At 37.9% G+C, this 20,028-nt stretch overlaps 1 protein-coding gene across 2 annotated transcripts in view; it reads right to left on the bottom strand.

The window, feature by feature from the left end:
- The window catches only part of MAP3K21 (mitogen-activated protein kinase kinase kinase 21), a 45,659-nt gene that overhangs the window by 6,329 nt on the left and 19,302 nt on the right, over nucleotides 1-20,028 (bottom strand). The window contains exons 3-9 of one of the 2 annotated variants that reach the window (XM_061991000.1): nucleotides 15,668-15,816; nucleotides 14,729-14,904; nucleotides 9,894-10,134; nucleotides 7,186-7,308; nucleotides 4,205-4,321; nucleotides 3,506-3,656; nucleotides 2,165-2,259 (exon numbers count right to left, since the gene is read on the bottom strand). In XM_061991000.1, coding sequence (XP_061846984.1) covers nucleotides 2,165-2,259; nucleotides 3,506-3,656; nucleotides 4,205-4,321; nucleotides 7,186-7,308; nucleotides 9,894-10,134; nucleotides 14,729-14,904; nucleotides 15,668-15,816 — 1,052 coding nt within the window. The remainder of the gene's footprint in view (nucleotides 1-2,164; nucleotides 2,260-3,505; nucleotides 3,657-4,204; nucleotides 4,322-7,185; nucleotides 7,309-9,893; nucleotides 10,135-14,728; nucleotides 14,905-15,667; nucleotides 15,817-20,028) is intronic. The other variant, XM_061991001.1, reaches the window with a different exon arrangement.

The following is a 20,028-nucleotide window of genomic DNA, read 5'->3' as shown; positions in this document are numbered from 1 at the left end:
CGGATAAAACTACTGCTGGAGGTACTGTAGGCCCACTGTTGAATGAGGCAGGTGCCCTGGTGACAGGGGATACAGAGAAGGCAGAGTTACTGAATTCCTTCTTTGCCTCTCTATACTGCTGGAGACTGTCCTCAGGAGCCTCAGACTGCAAAGGACCTCTGGTTAAAGGAGGTATTTTTCTGGTTGATGAAGACTGGGTTAAGGATCAGTTGAGCAATCTGGATGTACATAAATCCATGGGCCACAGTGGGATGCACCTGTGGGTGCTGAGGGAGCTGGTGGAAGTCATTGCTAGAGCACTTTCCATCATCTTCAGTAAGTCATGGAGAACAGGAATGGTGTCTGAGGATTGGAGGAAAGCAAATGTCAACCCAGTCTTCATAAAGGGCAAGAAGGACAAGCTGGGTAACAACAGACTGGTCCCTGGAAAGATGATGGAACACTTTATCCTGGATGCTGTCTCCAGGTATTTAAAGGACAAGAGGCTCATTGGGAGCAAGGGAAAGTCATGTTTGACCAATCTGAGAGCCTTTTATGAGGATGTAACCAGGTGGATAGATGATGGTATTGCAGTGGATGTGGTTTATCTTGATTTCAGCAAATCATTTGACATCATCTCCCACAGCATCCTCACAGCAAAACTGAGATGTGTGGGCTGGATGATCAGGTAGTGAGGTGGATTGTTAACTGTTTGACGGGAAGAAGGCAGAGTTATGATCAATGGGGCAGGGTCTAGTTGGAAGCCTGTGTCTAGCAGAGTCCCTCAGGGGTTGGTGCTGGGACCAATACTGTTCAACACATTTATTAATGATCTTGCTGAGGGAACAGAGGGCACTGTCAGCAAGTTTGCTGATGATACTAAACTGGGGGCAGTAGCTGACACACCAGAAGGCTGTGCTGCCATTCAACGAGACCTGGACAGGCTGGAGAGTCGGGCTGGGAGAAATCTAATGAAATTCAACAAGGGCAAGTGCAGAGTCTTGCATTTGGGAAAGAATAATAACCTCATGTACCAGTACAGGTTGGGGAAAGAACTGTTAAGAGAGTAATGTAGGTAAAAGGGACTTGGTGGTCCTGGTGGACGGTGGGATGAACATGAGCCAGCAATGTGCCTTTGTGGCCAAGAAGGCCAATGGCATCCTGGGGTGTATTAGAAGGGGTGTGGGCTGTACGTCAAGAGAGGTTCTCCTCCCCCTCTACTCTGCCCTTGTGAGACCACATCTGGAATATCCTGGGTCCCTCAGTTCAAGAAGGACAGGGAACTCCTGGAGAGAGTTCAGCACAGGGCCACCAAGATGATGGAGTGAAGCATCTCCCTTATGATGAAAGGCTGAGGGAGCTGGGGCTCTTTAGCTTGGAGAAGAGATTGAGGGGTGACTTCATTAATATTTATGAATAAGGAAAGGGCAGGTGTCAGGAGGATGGAGCCAGGCTCTTCTCAGTGATGTCCCATGATAGGATAAGGGGGAATGGGTGTAAGTGGGAACATAAGAGGTTCCAAGGAAATAAAAAGGAGATTTTCTTCACTGTGAGGTTGAAGGAGCACTGGAACAGGCTGCCCAGATGGGTTATTGAATCTCCTTCTCTGGAAACATTCAAAACCCACCTGGATGAGTTCCTGTGTAACCTACTCTAGGTGGTCCTGCTCTGGCAGGGGGTTGGTCTAGATGATCTTTTGAGGTCCCTTCCAGCCCTTAAGATTCTGTGATTCTATAATATCTGGGAATACTTCAGAGTTTACAGGTTTTTTAACAGCAATGAAATTTTTAAACAACTCTGCAGACAATAAAAGTCATTAATGATCATTTAACTGTCAAGAGAATTACCAATTAAGTTATTTCTTTTTAAAAGAAACTAAAATGTGGTGACTGCAGAACTCCTATTCAGAACAGCCTGTAAGTCAAAAACATAAGAGAAAAACCAGAATCTTTATGTGGTAGTGCTCATACATCACAAATATTTCTTAACTGCTAATGACAGAAATGTACAGATACTTGCATTTTCTTATAGATAGCATTTTTGCACAGGAAACTGATTCATACTGTGACTACTCTTCTACTAATATGCATAATTCTTGAAGAATTAAAGTAATACAACTTATAACACTGGAGGCAGAACTCAAGTAATTTATGGCAACGTTCACTTTTTAAAAAGCGGTTCTTACCTTGGTCTACAAATAACGAAGCTAAGGGAACACCCTTCTGATTTTTCATTAAAACAGTTGACCAAGGGTTGCTGCCATCTGAAAGCGGTCTTATTCTGAAATAACAATAGTTATTTTGACATCACAGAAGATACTATCATTATATCAACTTCGACAGAAAAACAACAAACTTTCTTTTTAAACTGTAAACATGTAGTAAACAACTTGAAAACAGTAAAACTTTCCAAAGGTAAAAAATCCTGTATGGAATAGCACACAGTCACATGATTAAACATAAGAAAAAACTATTTCAACTGTGAGGGTGATGGAGCCCTGGCACAGGATGCCCAGAGGGGTTGTGGAGTCTCCTTCCTTGGAGGTCTTCAAGACCTGCCTGGACATGTTCCTATGTGACTTGATCTAGGTGAACCTGCTTCTGCAGGGGGGTTAGACTAGATGATCTCTAAGGGTCCCTTCCAACCCCTACCATTCTATGATTCTATGATTATAAATTGATACATGCCTTCCATCAGGCGTTCTTTATAAAATGAAAATGCCAGGCCTGAAAAGAAAGCCAATGAAAAACAGGCTTTGACTACCTATTTAAGAACAAAAGTTGGTGAAAACCTGGAAAACAGTTTCATTGTGGCAAAGAAATGATGTGAATATTGAAATTTTATTAAACATAGTGACTGTAAAACAAACAAAAATACCACAAAGCCAGTTTCAGTTGATGGTTTGGAACCAATTACTGCCAGTAGTAGATGCCTCTACCAGAGAAAAAAAAAGGTGCTATAAATAATTCTACTAGAAGAGACAAAGAGAAGGATCTCTTGCTTCAGAAAAACTGCTTATCTCCAGTTCTGAGCATTCTGAAAAATAATCTGAAAGTGAAGGCATCCAACTTATTTTCAGAATCCTTTAACCTTGTGTTTTTTGGTGTAAATGACATTGCTGGTGTGACTTGTTCCTCATGTATGCAAAAATCAGTCAGTCTTACTTAATTGTACTGGAAGTGTCCACTGGGGGCCATGCTTGTAGTTCCTCAGGTCAATGTGAGGATGGGCAAGATAGATCATGAATGTCTGGTATGCATTAGTAGCTCAGCATCCCAGTTACAAGTCTCAAAAACCACAGATAAAGGGCAAGAGATATGAGCTACAAAAAATTTAAGATAAGTGTTTTATCATCAAGTCTCTGTGAGAGAGCTACTCATTATGAATGTCGTTCCTAAATTAATTAAAAAGTAGGACTGAGTTTTAGCTGTAACTAGAGATTGCAGAACTTGCTCACTATCTCTGTTAGTGATTCAGTTACCAAGAATACTTAGTACTATCAAACAAACAAATGTCATAGACATACTTGTCCTTACAATCTGCACGATCCTTTGTTTGAACTGAACTTGGTCCCCATGTACAACCTCTCTTTTTAAAACTTCTCTTTGCGTCTTCAAATTCTTCTTGGTGATAAGTTGTGCTCCTTCCCCAAGTTCTGTTGCTTTCATCTGAAGTTACTAGATATTGCAATTCAAAACACAAACAAAAAAACCCCCAACATAAATAGAATTTCTAAAACAAAAATATTTTGACAGAACAGAATATTTTATCCACTGAAAAACCATTTTAACCCACTAACTTAAGGAGCAGACAAAATTTGAGATTTTTTTCTTTTACAAAGACGACCACACAAACTGTACTGAAACAAAAAGAGGAGCTAGCAAGAAAAATAATTTACAAGCTGACAAGAGACACAAGGATAAAGCAGAAAAGCGATTGTATTTTCCATGCTTCCTTTAACTGAGAACCCTACATTTAGGTAATTCAGACAAGTGAGATAGACTGAGCACTTAAATTACAATGAAGAAAATATAGGCTGCGGAACAACCATTATCGAATGAAACAGGACATTACAATTGTGACAATGATGAACATTTTCTTTCTCACTACACCAAAACAAATTATACTTTTAAAGTGTCTAACCTTCATTAAATGCTTAGTCTGTCACTGTCTCAACTGTTAAATTAAACAGAACCAGCACCTTTGAAACATAATGAAATCTTGCCTTTTTTCATAACCCCACAGGGAAGTTCATGTTCACTTGTGATATCTACATCTTGCTGGTACACATATACACTGTTTCTTCGGCCATTAGTTGTGTGTGTATCTGTTTTGGGAATCACTGAGGAAAAATTAAGAGATGTAGCAAAGATCTTAGTCAAGTTGCTTTCAGAAACGAAAGTGTTTCCCTTTTATTTTTATTTTAGAGTCAAAGCCCAGCTCTGTAAAGGAAAGAATCTTTTGATAGTAGGTTTTTACTGTAGAGTTTAGAGGATCCTCTTTCTAGGACCAGATCTAGGGAAGTATATTTTCATATAGGACAGACTAACTGGAAAAGTAATTTGCTATCAACATAACATGCTTAGAGCTACGATGGAGAGACGTAGCTCAAAACAACTTAGTTAAAACAGCATGATGAGATGACATTTACATGCCCGTGGTTCTGCCACTCCTACACTGCACAGGACTCTACTCCCGCCTCACTGTACACTTCACCATCACAGCTTCCCCTGTAGTTCAACACTCTACTTGCCTTCTTTATGCATCCAACTTCAATAACATTCCAGGACCTGTGGAATGTATTTCCTACTGGTTTTCCTTCTCCCTTTAAAACATCTTTCAAAGTTACCTGAATGTGTTTTAATAAGATTTATAATTAGATTTATTTTAACTTCAAAAACTTTTTGATTTAGAAGCCAGACTAACTCACAACAAAGTGAAGCAATCAGGCAACCAATTGGTAGATACGCCTTTTCAAATCGCCTGTATTTGAGCAAGTCTCCTTGAAACAAAGACACTTTGAAGTTAAATCAAGATAAAACATTATTGTGGGAAAGAGGATTTATTTTGCACAGGTGCAGATGGGTGTGGAAGCTAAATTGTTTCAGCTAGATACTCCAAGAGATCTGATAAGCTTTTAGGTAAAACCTAGGAATCCCAACTCAGTAAGAGAAGTGTACTTTTAAGGGAGAGCCTTTATGTTGCCCTGTATGTATGTTCTAGTCCCACAAATACAAATGCCTGCTCAAATAAAAGAAAGAAAAGAAAAATCCGCAGTGGGACTTAGTGCACATGCAAGGAGTGGCACTACTATAAGCTTACATATGGCTATGCATTTAAAAAAAAAAACACTCAGGTTTTCAGAATCATTTCAGAAGCATTTCCATACAGAGCAAAGAGAACCAAAGATAAAATAAGTCTTGGTTATCAATAACTATGTCATCTCACTAAGAAAACTCTTTCTTACCTCTGCAGTATTTTTTACCCAATCAAAAGAAAAACCTACCACATGGTTTGAGGTCAGAAAATCATTATCCACACAGATAGTGGATCAGCTAACTTCTGAAAAAGACTTTACATAATTTTCCTTTCATCTCAACTTTTCATTAAGAAAAGCAAGACAGGGTCTGTGAGGTCTGACCTCATTAATATTTACAAAGATGTGTCAGGAGGATGGAGCCAGGCTGTTCTCAATGACGTCCTATGATAGGACAAGGAGCAACGGGTGCAAGCTGGAACATAAGAGCTTCCAAAGAAACATAAGGAAAAATTTCTGCACTGTGAGAGTGACAGAGTACTGGAACAGGCTGCCCAGATGGGTTGTGGAGTCTCCTTCTCTGGGGACATTCAAAACCCACGTAGATGAGTTCCTGTGTGACCTACTGTAGGTGGTCCTGCTCTGGCAGGGGGGTTGGACTAGATGATCTTTTGAGGTCTTTTCTAACCCTTAAGATTCTGTGATTCTGTGAATGGTCTCCACCCAGAGAATTGTATCAGTTACAGTTCAAACAAATAATAAAGTTACTGCAAGAAAAAATATCACTTCTCCTTTAGACATTACTAATGAAGGAGATTTCATCAGGCAGAGGTATTCCAAAGGAGAGGGGAGATCCGATTTCTGTATAATCTTTCAACCAGCCTGAAAGTTTATTTAAAAAAAAATTACAAAAGTCTTTAAACTAGCTACAGGACATTATGCAGAAAGAAAATAATCTCCATGCATTTTGATTTTTCCCTTCTCTCTGTTTACATCTGATAAAGCCAGACTGTGAAGTAATTTCCTTCAGACCTGACTAGCCTTGCATGAGAAGACAGTCACCATCCACAATCAATCAGCTGGAACAGGTTCCACTGATTTTAGAGAGAGAGAGTGAAGCTTAAGGCATTCCACACTGAATAGGGATAATTAGATAATCTACACTGCACAGTAGATCAGACATTACAAATGCAAGCAATGAATTCTGGAGGAACTATCTTCTATCTCTACCTATATCATTCCCAAATACAAATGCAGTCTCCACTGCAACAATATAATCAGTTTTCTTCCATATTCATGGTATCTCCATTACGTGAGCATGAACACATCTTTCAGTATATGTTTATAGTACGTCATGTATGAAGTTCTACAAGCATACCCACAATTTTATTTTGTTTGTTTCTCTTGTTTTCAAAAAAATGTAAGGCAAGCTTTCTTGTTTATTATCTTCTGTTTTTCTAGTTTCTTAAAGCTTGCTTCTCTTTTGACACAAACAAGGTGAATTGCTGGTTGATTCTCTGGCCTTTTCATCTTACATCATTCTCTTATTCTCTTAAACCCTTGGCTTCTTCTGATAGTCCATAATGGATTTCCTTTATGAACTCCAATATCTAATAAAAATTTGTTTTCAATTTCACGTAGATTCTAAACGTGATGCTTTGCCTTTTACTGTTAGAAATTTTGATTCTTCATTTTGTTATCCCAATTAGTTTACAAATGAGTTTCTGAAGTTATTAAGGAAAGACATGATTAAAAGCATTCACAATCATTTAGTTTGTCATTTTAGCAAGATTATCCCTCCCATCAAAGAAAAAGTTGCAAATGTTAGAACAAGTTAAGGGACCTGGAAATCAGACGTAAATCTGACACTACTGTAAGTGTTTCAGTGAGTATATGGAACAAACAGCCTCTATTGACCAAAAGAACAAATGGAGATGGTGGAGACTTACGCTGTATTGCTCGAAGACGAGGAATTATTGTGGGGCTACTTGATGGACTAGAGCTGTTACTGTTTAAACTCCTCCTCTTATCCAGATTGGGGGATGCCTGCACTGTTATTTTGTGCTGGAAATCTGTAAGAGTGTAAGCCAAATTAGTTTTAATGTTCTAAATAAAAATCTCTTCAGGAGATTATATTGCTGTACTTCCTAAAACAATTAAAGCTATATAATAAATTAGACTTGATAGTCTAAGAGATGTTCATATTAAAAACACTGATAAATTCTAGGTCAATGTAATAACTTAGATATTTGGTCAAACAGGCAAGATTTCACATATTCAGACCGTAACAACAACAAAAGCAGATAGGTCTAAGTGGACCCAAACTGAGTCACCTACACATCACAAGCTGTTATTCAGTCTTGTTGGCTGTCACAGAGAGAAAGAAGTTACTCAGTATTTTATCTCAAATCAATCAATATTTATGCCAATTCTGGTAGCCTTCTATGAGGGCATAACTGGTTGGCTAGATGAGGGGAGAGCAGCGGATGCCATCTACTTTGACTTCAGCAAGGCTTTTGACACTGTCTCCCATAACATCCTCATCAGAAAGCTCAAGCAGTGTTGCTTGGATGAGTGGACAGTGAGGTGGATTGAGAGCTGGCTGAATGACAGAGCCCAGAGGGTGCTGATCAGTGGCACAGAATTGAGTTGGAGGCCTGTGGCCAGTGGAGTTCCACAGGGATGGGTTCTGGGGCCAGTCTTGTTCAACGTCTTCATCAATGACCTGGATGAGGGGACAGAGTGTACCCTCAGCAAGTTGGCTGATGACACCAAACTGGGAGGACTGGCTGATTCCCCAGAAGGCTGTGCTGCCATTCAGTGGGATCTCGACCAGCTTGAGAGTTGAGCAGAGAGGAACCTCATGAGGTTCAACAAGGACAAGTGCAGAGTCCTGCATCTGGGAAGGAACAACCCCATGCACCAGTACAGGCTGGGGGTCGAACTGCTGAAGAACAGCTCTGCAGAGAGAGACCTGGGAGTCCTCATTGATAATAAGCTAACCATGAGCCAGCAATGTGCCCTCGTGGCCAAGAAGGCCAATGGCATCCTGGGATGCATCAAGAAGACTGTGACCAGCAGGTCAAGGGAGGTTCTGCTTCCCCTCTACTCTGCCCTGGTGAAGCTTCATCTGGAGTCCTGTGGCCAGTTCTGGGCTCCTCAGCTCAAGAGGGACAGAGAACTTCTGGAGAGAGTCCAGCGCAGGGCCACCAAGATGATCAGGGGACTGGAACATCTTTCATACAAGGAAAGGCTGTGGGAACTGGGGCTGTTTAGTCTAGAAAAGAGGAGACTGAGGGGAGATCTTATTAACATTTATAAATATCTAAAGGGTGGGTGTCAGGAGGTTGGGACATCCCTTTTTTCTATAGTAGCTAGCAATAGGACAAGGGGTGATGGGATGAAGCTGGAACACAGAAAGTTCCACTTAAATATAAGAAAAAACTATTTCACTGTTCAGGTGAGGGAGCCCTGGCACAGGATGCCCAGAGGGGTTGTGGAGTCTCCTTCCTTGGAGGTCTTCAAGACCCGCCTGGACATGTTCCTATGCGACTTGATCTAGGTGAACCTGCTTCTGCAGGGGAGGGTTGGACTAGATGATCTCTAAAGGTCCATTCCAACCCCTATCATTCTATGATTCTACGATTAGTGCTGAAAGAGTACTCTAAAGATTAATGCCTATTTTCTCGCTTTCCAGCTACAAGACAGCTATGATTTGTTCAGACCTCTGTTAGTGTGGAATTAAGTTCTTACTGCACTAGTAATAAACTGAAAGGCTTGACCTGGAAGCAGCTGAAAGAAAAACCATCAACACCAAGATGCTGGTACGGTACCACTACTGCAGGCTTTTCAACCATTGGCATAACCTTGAGTTTCCATAGTGCCATCTCGTGGCGACATTAAAAAGGCATCACTAAAGCACTTGCTAAGAAAAACAAAAAACAAAACAACCAAAAAACGACTCTACAAACACACCTCCTTTGCAAAGGGATCATTTTCATGTCTCCATGGGTGGAATTAAATGCATTAGCATTCAAATTATGCCACATTTTTATTCTGAAATAGCACCTTCTGCTGCTATTGCAGTGGTTTTTTTTGAATGAAGGCACAGAAGATTAACTGCTGTGCTCTATTTGCAACCCCAATAAGCATACAATCTAGATGTACTACATCTTTACCTCCAGCCTTCATCAACTGCTGTTTTTCTGCCAGGTATTTACAAGTTCAGGGCATATAGCCATAACAATTCTTCATGTTAGAAAGCTCTGTGATGTGATAAAAAGGTGTTTTTCTATCTGCACAGAGAGAATGGCAAAAGCTGAACTTTGGAAGCAGTCTTGAACCATGTGGCTCCCATGCTAGTAGCCTTTCCCTCCAGACACAATGGACTGCTAGCTGAATCAGGTGAAAGATTATTCCAGTTGAAACAAGGATTACTCCACAAGAATATGACACATCAAAGTTGTTTCCTTAGTAAACAAATCAGTAAGTAAATAAAAGGCTATGCAATTCTTACCATACTCTTTTGCACTATTATGGTAGAAGGACTTGGCAATGAATTACCATGATAGCCAATACTAAAAACACTAACAATGGAAATTAAGTCTGCATATGAATTGTAACATAAATTGTGAACTTAAAAAAAAAATTTGCAAACCTGAAGGCAAACTAATTCTGTGTCCATCTTTTAGTTTTAACCGGCTTCTTTTAAATTTGCCCTTTCTCTTCTTTACATTGGGTTTCTCTTGATTTAACTGGAATATCATGATATTCAGCTCACGCTCCAGTACATCAATCTCACGTTCTGCCAGCTGTTGCTCACGGCGTTTCAGTAATTCTTCTTGAGATTTTTGCTGAAGAGCTGCTCTTGTCAACTCCTCTTCTCGTGATCGAAGCTCCTGAAGGCAAGATTCACACAAGCGCAATCAAGTAATAATGTAACAAATTGTATTAAAGGATATAAAAAGTGCATACAGCAGTTTGTATTTCCTGATATATTTTCAAGATGCACTATATACATGTAACACGTCACAGTCCTCCATTCTGCATAAGCAAAGATTCTGCATCTGGACGCAATCACACATTACACAGATTCCCTTTTAATCATTTACTTGAGCCACTTTAATTAAGGCAAGTAAGCACTAGCAATGGGGACTACACAACCAATTAGAGATTATCAGCTTACAGCCTAGCAGAAAATGTGCTCCAAGTACTTCAGATCAGGCATGGCATGAGGGCTGCTCTTAGATATGTCCTGTGCACTAGCATAAAGTCAATGACCTGATGAATACAAAAATTAATGCCTTTATCTTAAATGTTCTAACCTTTCCTGTTTTTCAGCCATGTATTAAATAGCACTTTTCTATCTAAAAAAGCAATCAGTATTACACTGAATGAAGATTAGTGTAATAGGATAAACCAAGTCATAAGACAGAAGACAGATGATCCTTAATTAAAATCTAGAAGGTATCTGTATAACATCAAACAGCTAGTAACCACTGAGTTAAAGTCACACAGACTCTCCAACCATCAATCCCATAAATAATTGTTGTTCCTCTTTTATTCTCTTGTATTTCAGGGAAGAAAACATTTTTGTAAGGAAGCTAGTTAATTTTTCAGGGAAATTGAAATCCCAAGGCTTAACAGTTGTAAACCTACCATCTCTAAAATTATCTTAATGTTCAGTTTCCAAAACCTGATAAAATATATCTGAAACTTCAGTTGATCTCCCTTCGTAGTATGCGGCATGTTATACATGAAACCGACTGACCCAGAAGTCTTGTAGTCAGTACCACTAATAAAAGAGACTCTCGGAAAAGGAGAAGCTATGATGTGACTGACACTGTATATTTCCCACTATATAATTTTTTCATTTTTACTTACAATTGTAGAGATTCTATCTGGAAAGAAATTCAAATTCAATTCAAAATAGAAAACTAGCATTTGAAATTATGCTATGCCAAAAATTCTGGATATAAAAGGACCATATTCCTACTCATTTATTCTGTCACATCTTACAATTATGGTGTCATGGTGGGATGGGGAGGTTTTTTGTTTCTTTTGGTTGTGCTTCTTTTTCAAAGCAGACTGCCTTCTTCTGTTAATTGATATCCAGCAATTTTGTATGCCAGCACAAATCCTTATCGAATACAGTGAAAGCAAAAAACTAAATTTTACGCTCTTTTAACTTCCACTTTGTCTTTTAAAAATTAGTTCCTGAACTACATTACTCTGGTGTTTTCAAATGAGGGAAAAAAAAACCTGTCTCCATTCTCATCAAAAACACTATGGATTCTCAGAAGTCAAGTTGGCACCAAGACAAATTGGTTCAGTGAGAAATATCTGTTCCTCAGAAAGATAGTTGTTTTTTATGTACAACTATAGCATATACATAGTTCTTATCACTGTTTTAAAATGTAATTGAAATGACTGACAATATGGTTTGCTTATTTTGGGTAACCTTGTTTCAAAATAGTATTTGTTTTTTTTTTTTTCCTTATGAAAATACCCACTTTGCTAAACTTAGAGTTTCACAGAAAGTAATTCCACCTCTTGGAAATTCAAAGTGAGTTTTGTTGGGTTATTGTTGGTTTTTCTTTGGGATTTGTTATTTGCTTGTGGTTTTAAAAAGATATTTAATAACTTAATTAAGAGATTGCTACAAGTTCTTACTTTACTCCTCCTCCTGTCTAGTCCAAACTGGACAGTCCAAAACAAGGATTGGAATCCAAAGCTGCATGAAATTTACAATAAAGGCACTTTAGAGTTTAAAAAGAAAATATTACTATATTAACACAGCAGGAGCCACTGTTGATTATCCATCTCTCATTGACCTCAAAACCAGGTTCCTTAAAGCTCAATAACCAGGCAAAAATTGAGGGCCCATAGTGAAAAGACAGATAAGTCTAGAAAAAGTAATAGTGTTTCCTCACTGAGAGATTAAGTATTCACTCTTTTCCAAATAAACTAATTAAAACCAGACTTACTGCAATTAGTTATGCAACATTTCTACATAACTCTACAATTAAAACAGCCATTGTAAGGAAGCTAGGAAATAATTCTATATTTAAGTTGCTCAAGAAAGTTTGTCAAAAGGAGATGGTGATCTTTTGAAGTGGGTGTTACCAACACTCATTTACAGCAAGCCCTTGAGGAAATTCCTCCAGCCACAGAAGTTCCTTTTACACAGGGCATGAAACTCCACGCAGGTTTTTTTTGTGTGCTGGTCGTGATAATAACAACAACAACAACAACAGTATTCTACTTTACTTTTCTCCCTAGTACCTGACAGTGAAATTAATAATGTGCCAAATTAAATAAGCCCACACAAAGGAAAACCTTGTCTAAGTCAAAGTTACATGCTTTCATTGTTAAACAAGTTTACCTAATTAGATGCCTTTAGAGATGCATTTACTTTGGCATATGAGAAGTAAATTTCATTTTATCTTTTCCCCTCCCTAATTACACTTAATTCACTTTTACACTAAAAATATGACTCTTCTCCCAAAATTTTGTGTGGACTTACTGAATTCTAAATTTGATGTAGTCAGATTTTTATCCAATAGCAAATTTCATACTGGACTGATGGTTTCAGAAAAATGTTAAAATTAAACAAATAGGAACAACAGTTAGAATTGCCCTCCGAGTAAAAAGGGGAAAATGCTTGGTTGAACAGCTGCTGGAGGGGCAGAAAGGAGAGTTATGCCCCATGGTGGGTTATGGAAAGTAAACGCAGTGGCTGTTGACTCCATGACAAAAAGAAAGTCTCTATTCTTTGTAGAGAGGCTATAATCCACGTGGAAAGAAAGAGATCTAACAACTACAGAGGCACAGAATCCAACTCCAGCAACCTGTATGCCCACTACAGGCTGGGTAAAGACTATACAGACAACATTTACACAGTTCTGTAAACTGAAATGGAAGAGGAAAAAGCAAAGGCAGAAGCAAAGGCAGACAGGAAGTACTTAAGATTATTATTGATGATAGCACAATCGTAGTGGTGATCAATAAATTCTGACACCACATATACTGCTATATCAGTAGATCTGTAATGTCACAATGATCATCAGCCAACAGTCAACAAACAGCCATCTGTGACCCTTGATGAGAAGCAGCAAGGGACAAAGGCTGCTGACAGTAACTTTCGAGATGAGAGTTTAGTTTTTGCTTTTGTCAAAGTTGTCTACATTTTTTACAAAGATTTCTTCACAAGCCACCGCATCTCAATTCTCTTCCTCCTCATCTATCACCATTTAATGGGAAATAACAACAAATATACACTGGGCAATAATTAAACTGCAAAACTAATCTGTAAATAAGAAATCTTTTGCTATTAGAATTATTCTATAAGAACTATCAGAACAGGGGCTCAAGAGGACACCTGGTCTATTCCAGCTGTTGTCTTTATCAAGTTGTCTAAAGGAAAATATAAACCTCAGGGTGATTAAAAACTATTTTAAGTAACTAATAAGAGAGGGCAAAGAGAATTAACAGCAAGGGCTCACACTGCACAAACGTATCCTGATATGAGAGCATAGAAAGAAGACTAGTGAAAGGAATCTGGGTAATAAACAAGAGAAACTGGATTAGCTGTTTCGTGAGTAGTAGTGTGATCTAACTGATCTTATTAATATCTGGCAAGATGTTTTAGAAAACTGAAATACTGGGAGATCAATATTATCAGTCTGTTCAGGGAGAAGAGAGATAAAAATATCATTTCATTTTTTGAAACAAAGTCACGTGAACAGTTGTGTAACAGGATGAAAAGCTTTCCAGTCCCACAGCTGAGGAACATGCTCAGCAGCAGCTGAAAACTCAGAGTGTTTATAAAGATTAGCTAAGGGGTAAATAAACTGTTGTTTGTTTGTTTAAGTGATGCAGTGAACAAAAAAAGTTTTTAAAAGAGCCTACATGCCACATTTAGGGATCTGCCACCTGTTTTATTTGGGGAGACAGGTGTGGGTATGTTTCTTTTTCCACTGCTTGTAATTCTTGAACAAGTTATTCATATGATAATCCTCACTTACTACAATAACATTACACTTCCCATTAAACTTAACATTTCACTTCCAACTGAAATCCCTCTAGCTATAGTTTCAGCATACAGAACTGTATTGGTTTTGTTCAGGGGAAAATCAGCATTGCTTGAAATTTCAGAAAAACAGTACTCAAATCTCTTTTCTAAAGCAAGTTTGCTGCAAGACAGTGACAGGGTTACCTTAAAACAATGTTCAGAAACATGTTAATGGAATTTAAGAATGGTACATCCAACAACAGGCAACTTGAATTAATAATGCTTCTATGAGAGAGTTCCAAGCTCTGTTCCAAGCAATTTATCCTCTCAAGTGTGTCTCCACTAATAAATCAGGTTTCTTGTATTGTTTTGGTAAGCCACAATTAAAAAGCTGAAAACTGCTGTATCCCAAAAATGCACATACACACACACACACATATCCTTCCTTCACTGAAATGCAATTGGAAAAGTCAACTTACTTTTTCCTTGGTCCTCAATTCATTGAATATCTGCTGAATTTCTAATTTCCAGTCATCTTGCATGGAATGGAAAGACTCTTGAGGCATTTCAGTCATAACTGCCCCTTCAATGGCAGTAAGCTGTTCAAGAATTAAGGCAAACGATGGTCGGATATGAGGGTCCTGCTCCCAGCATTCTAGAATTTATCAAAATCCCATCAGTTTTTAATGGAACATAGAACCTTTTGAAGAGCTACATGAATTCCAAGTCACTTTCTACTGTACTTCAAGTTCTAACGTGTTTCCTTTACGCGCAATGCTTCCCTACCTTCTTTCCCATTTGCAGAAGTGACATCTACCTACCTGTATTTAGAGGACTGGTTTTGTATTAACAGTCAACTTTGTTTTTCATCTCTATCTTTAGGACCTGAAACAGCAAAACTAGCAATACTGTACAGAAGGGATATACATTAAAAGGTACAGAAATTCATTAAAAACAAGGACACAGCCACTAGCAAGCAATGCTTATTTCTCTCTAAGGAATTTCCCAAAAACATTTTCGGCACTCAGGAAGAAACAATGAGGAAAAAACCCCAGCATCTGCAGTTCTTTCCCTTGGGATTTTATTCTTGATCTCACATTGATCTGTAGTATATCCTGTACTTTATAAAAATGAATGCGGTTTCAGTGTAAAAGGAAATCAGTAAAATCAGACCAAAACCACACTCTGTCACTACTGAAGAATTTATGCAGTACACAGTAATTTTTTATGACTTACTCAGAAATACATTCAACTATCTGTAACACCAGACTGCTGTGTAAAGAAAAAAACAAAACACTTTGTACACAACATTTAATCAAATTAGGTGTTTATTTTGTAACCCCATAACTATTAAGGGCAAGGATACATACCCCCCCAAATATAACTATTTAAATATGTAGGAAGAAACACACAGATACCTTTCATTAGTTTTGCAAATGGTTCAGGGCAGGTGGATGGAATGGGCAAAGTAAGCTTATTGACAGCAACTCCGTAAGCCACAGCAAGGCCATCAATGCCACGGTAAGGAACTTCTCCTGTAAGCAGTTCCCACAGCAACACTCCATAACTACAAAAGGTAATTTTTTAATAGTTATTTTCTGAATACTGAAATATTGTTTACTCAAGAACAAACAAGTATCTGTCCAATCATACACTGAAATTCATGTGGACTTCCTATGTCAAATGCAAATGCCTTTAAGAGTCAGATCTACTTTAATAATCTTGCACCTTTCCACGAATAGTAATTAACCAAATTGGATGCAACTCTAAGAGTGGCTCACATTCCTATTACAAATGTATCCTGAAGTCACTTTTATAGAAATACTAGTATCATGTGAGTCTCACAATCAGAAGTCTGAATGACAGGAAAACAAGCAATTTTTTCCATACCAAAAATGAACCAACAAAACAAAAAAAAGAAGTTTGCTTGAAGTCTGCATTTCTAATCCCATGTGTATTACATAAAGGCCTGTTAACTTTTCACTTCCCACAGAACAAGATTGAGAATTAGTTTCACATGCACAACTAACCTCTCCATACCAAAAAACCCCCATAAGCAAACAAAACAACGTGGTCTCCAGTGAGAAGTAGTGGCATGAAGAGATCAGCATCATGTACAGAAATCAAGAACTATGGAAATTCCTACTGCAGCAACATTAATTGGAAGAATTTCTGCTATGCCCTCCACACTAGAAAAGCTGGGTGTTGCTTTTACCTTTTTTTGTATCCATATGTCCAACGCTTGGTTTGCTAAAACAATCCAAGCCCCTACAAAGGACTGGGATAGCACACTTAGTGATGTTGCTTTAACACTCCTATTCCATGGACAGCTTTCACAGTCATTTTTATGGAAGCAGGAATTACTCCTTTTAGAGCGTAAGCCCAAAGTAAACTCTATAACTGAGTTTGTTTGGGTTTTTCCCCCCATCCTCCTCTTCTTTCTGCCTAGGAACCATTAACTGTATAACTACGACACAAAGAACTACCTATTGCTGCTTTTGAATAGTGAAGCGAGCAGACAAAGGGAAAAAAACAGAAAACAAAGTATTGCTCTTGTCCCTTCAGATCTTTGAAGAAACTACCTGGAAGTTTTGCAGGAATGTATTGAACTCTCCTACATGAGGAGAAATGCATACAGCACTAGGGAGTTAAGGGCTACATACTCCTTCCCTTATCACGTACCCCTTAGTACCAGAAATACCACTTCAACTACAGCAGATGTGACAGGAAGAAGAATACACATTAGTTTAAGTTTTTCTATCACTCTCTCCTTAGTGAGAAGTCATTCAGCATTATGCAAGACCTCACAACATAATAAACATAATAAAAATAGCAAGCTATGCAATACCAGCATGAATATCAGCAGTGTTTTGTTTATCTACATTCTGTTTATCTAAGAAGTTTTTCCTATCATAAAATCTTAGAAGACTAATGAATTTCTAGTATTCACAGTTAATAAAAAGCTAAGAAATACAGTTTACTCTCACCTAAAAGAAAATGGAATAAAAAAAAGGAATAAAAAAAGAAATGTCTTGAGCTTCTGAATAATTGTTTCCAGTCTGATCTCTGCACTTGCTTGCATACCCAAAGAGAAAAAAATAATGAATTCTGATTTTGTTTTAAATCAGTGGTAATTCTGATAATAGTTACTACAATGCTTTCTGCAGAGGACACATATTTTATGCATGATGAGGAAATTCTACTAAACAGCATTGCATCTGTATGATTAAAGAAAGCGTAAAAATAACATCATGCTCTCTCAGCAAGCATAGATGGTTCTTAGCTCAAAGAATTCCCTCGTTCAGACTATTCTGTTCTACTTTATTTTAGCATCAACTCTAAAGTTAAGCAGAACAATAAATTCAACTAAAAAGAAATAATAGTTTATACAAAGTTGTGTTACGCCATCAGCTTTAGTTATGTTTACAATTCAAGTCTTTAATCCTAAGTAGTTCTCGCCAGTGCCAAGAATGTGATTGTAAAATTTTAAACAGACCAATGCAGTAATAGCCTGAAAGTATTTCTTTTAATGAAAGCAGTCTTAATATCAAGTGCCAACAGCCAGGGCTGGGGGGATAAAACTGTGGGGAGGAACCCTGAAGACATTCTAGTCCTGTCATACCGGAGTTTTTGGGAGGTACTAATCTATCATTACCTAAGACAACAACTACTTATTAATTCTCAACTACAGAAGTAGCTAGTTTGTGTAGTAAATTTCACCAGCCCACATACAGTTGTCCCATGTATACAGTCAGAGCTTCTAATAAGGTTTTTTAAAAAGAGCAAATGCCATGTCCTTTTCCATCTTCAGCAAAAGGCATTAATATGCTTGAATACATTTTTAAACTAAAAAGATTAATAGTTTAAAAAATATCTCCTTGTAAGCATTTTCATTAATAAAAATTATTACCTTGCTATATCTCATTCCAGCAATGTTTTTTTCTACTTGTTTTACATATATTAAAAGTTGATAAAAACTAAAGTTCTCCAAGTTTCTTTTACTCTACGATCCACCTACTAAAGCACAGGTTAATAAGCACTGCCACATTAATTCCTTCCAAATTATATGCACATACTAGACAAAACCAGCTGCTAACCCTGCTATACAGTGCTGCTTCACTTTGCTAAGAGCTTGTACAATGGAAGCACACGTTGCTGTAAAGGCTACTGTCAGCACTTGGAAATCTGTGGGCATCTTTGCACTTTCAGGCTCCATACACAAAACCAAGACTGATATACCACTAAGAAATACATGACGATTGATAGAAGGCTAGGGCTGAAAGAGTGGAATTCTTGTTTGTGAATTTGGAAGCATATGCCAAAGAATAATAAATGTAATAGTTATAACCCTGGTTTGGGAAGCAAAAGGATATACATGCAGGGCCTAGAAAGCATCAGTTCTGCTATCCAGGATGACACCTGAGAAAATGCAGCCTGGAAGGCTCTTCACAAAAAATACTCCCACGACATTTCCAAGAACTGTCTGATTCTGGAAGAACAGCTGCAAGTGTGAGTACACTTGAGAAGCCTCAACTGCTCTTTTTTTCTTCTTCTTCTTCTAATAAGGCCTGTAGATTTCTTTTGGAGACTAAGCACTCAGTACGTGTAACTGAAGTTTAGAACTTTCCTGAAATACGTTATGTAGTAGAGATACATCTATATATAAAATGTACTGTCTTAGAGAGACCCATACTTAATTTTGTGACCTGAAAGCTTTTTAAAACAAATTCCACTCCTACAACAAGGTGGTTTGCTTTTGTTTTAAAGAAAGAGTAAAGACAAGCAACAGAATAGACCAAAGTGCAGTAAGCAGAAAATCTCTAGAAGCCAAGAAGGTCTAAACTATACTGTAAAACACAGCCTTTCTACTTAAAAACCTCTCCTGTTAGATGTCCATCATTGAGCTAAATACTTACATTTTTACAAGAGAGGCGTGCAGGAGAGAAGGCGAAGAAGAGAAATATTGTAGGTTCCAAAAATGTAAACTAATGTTGCAGCAGAATATAAAATAATTGGACCAAAGCATACCCCCTCAGATACCTAAAATCACAGCAACAAGACTGGACAGGACCTGTAATTAAGCATGGAACACAGCTGATTAGGGAAACGCCTACACCCAACCTTCATCCCGTAAAAGAAAAAAAAAAGAAAGAAAAAAGAAAGAAAGAAAGAATGAATGAATGGAAAATAGGAATGAAGCCAAGATGTTTCCCAACTGGGCATCAACTCAGTGATGTACACAAAACGCTGAAAATCAATTCCAGACACAAGTCAAATGGGTGTCACAAAACAGTAGTGGAGATATAGAATCATCCTGAGAATACCAAAATTATTACTTAATGCTGTAGAATATCAAGCATGTAAGCAAAATAGGACCCTATTTAAGAATTATATAACTTAAGAACATGCATAAGGCATGAGAAAACAGATTAAACTCTTCCCCTCCTTCCCCACATAGCTATCTTGGATCCTTCTGAGAGAAAACACTTCAAAAAGAAAGGAAATGCAGACTTTTAGGGAGAGGCACAGCAGCTTTTAGAGCTCATTGTGCAATCACCACTTTTCCTCACTCACAAAAAAAATTACTAAATTAAAACTAAAGTTTAAATTACTTTTCTACAATACATGCATCCCACACTATACCATTCAAAAATAGCATCAGCACTGAGAGCTATATTATTTTTTATGATCCACATATAACATCTGTTATGAGAAATTCACAAATTTAACATTGGGACTTGCCCAACTTTGAAATTAGAGAGCAAGTTAAAACAATTCT

The sequence above is a fragment of the Colius striatus genome, chromosome 2, assembly GCF_028858725.1.
Source record: "Colius striatus isolate bColStr4 chromosome 2, bColStr4.1.hap1, whole genome shotgun sequence".
Lineage (NCBI taxonomy): Eukaryota > Metazoa > Chordata > Aves > Coliiformes > Coliidae > Colius > Colius striatus.
Note: the sequence above shows the minus strand (reverse complement) of the source record. Positions and strands in the feature narration are given on the sequence as shown.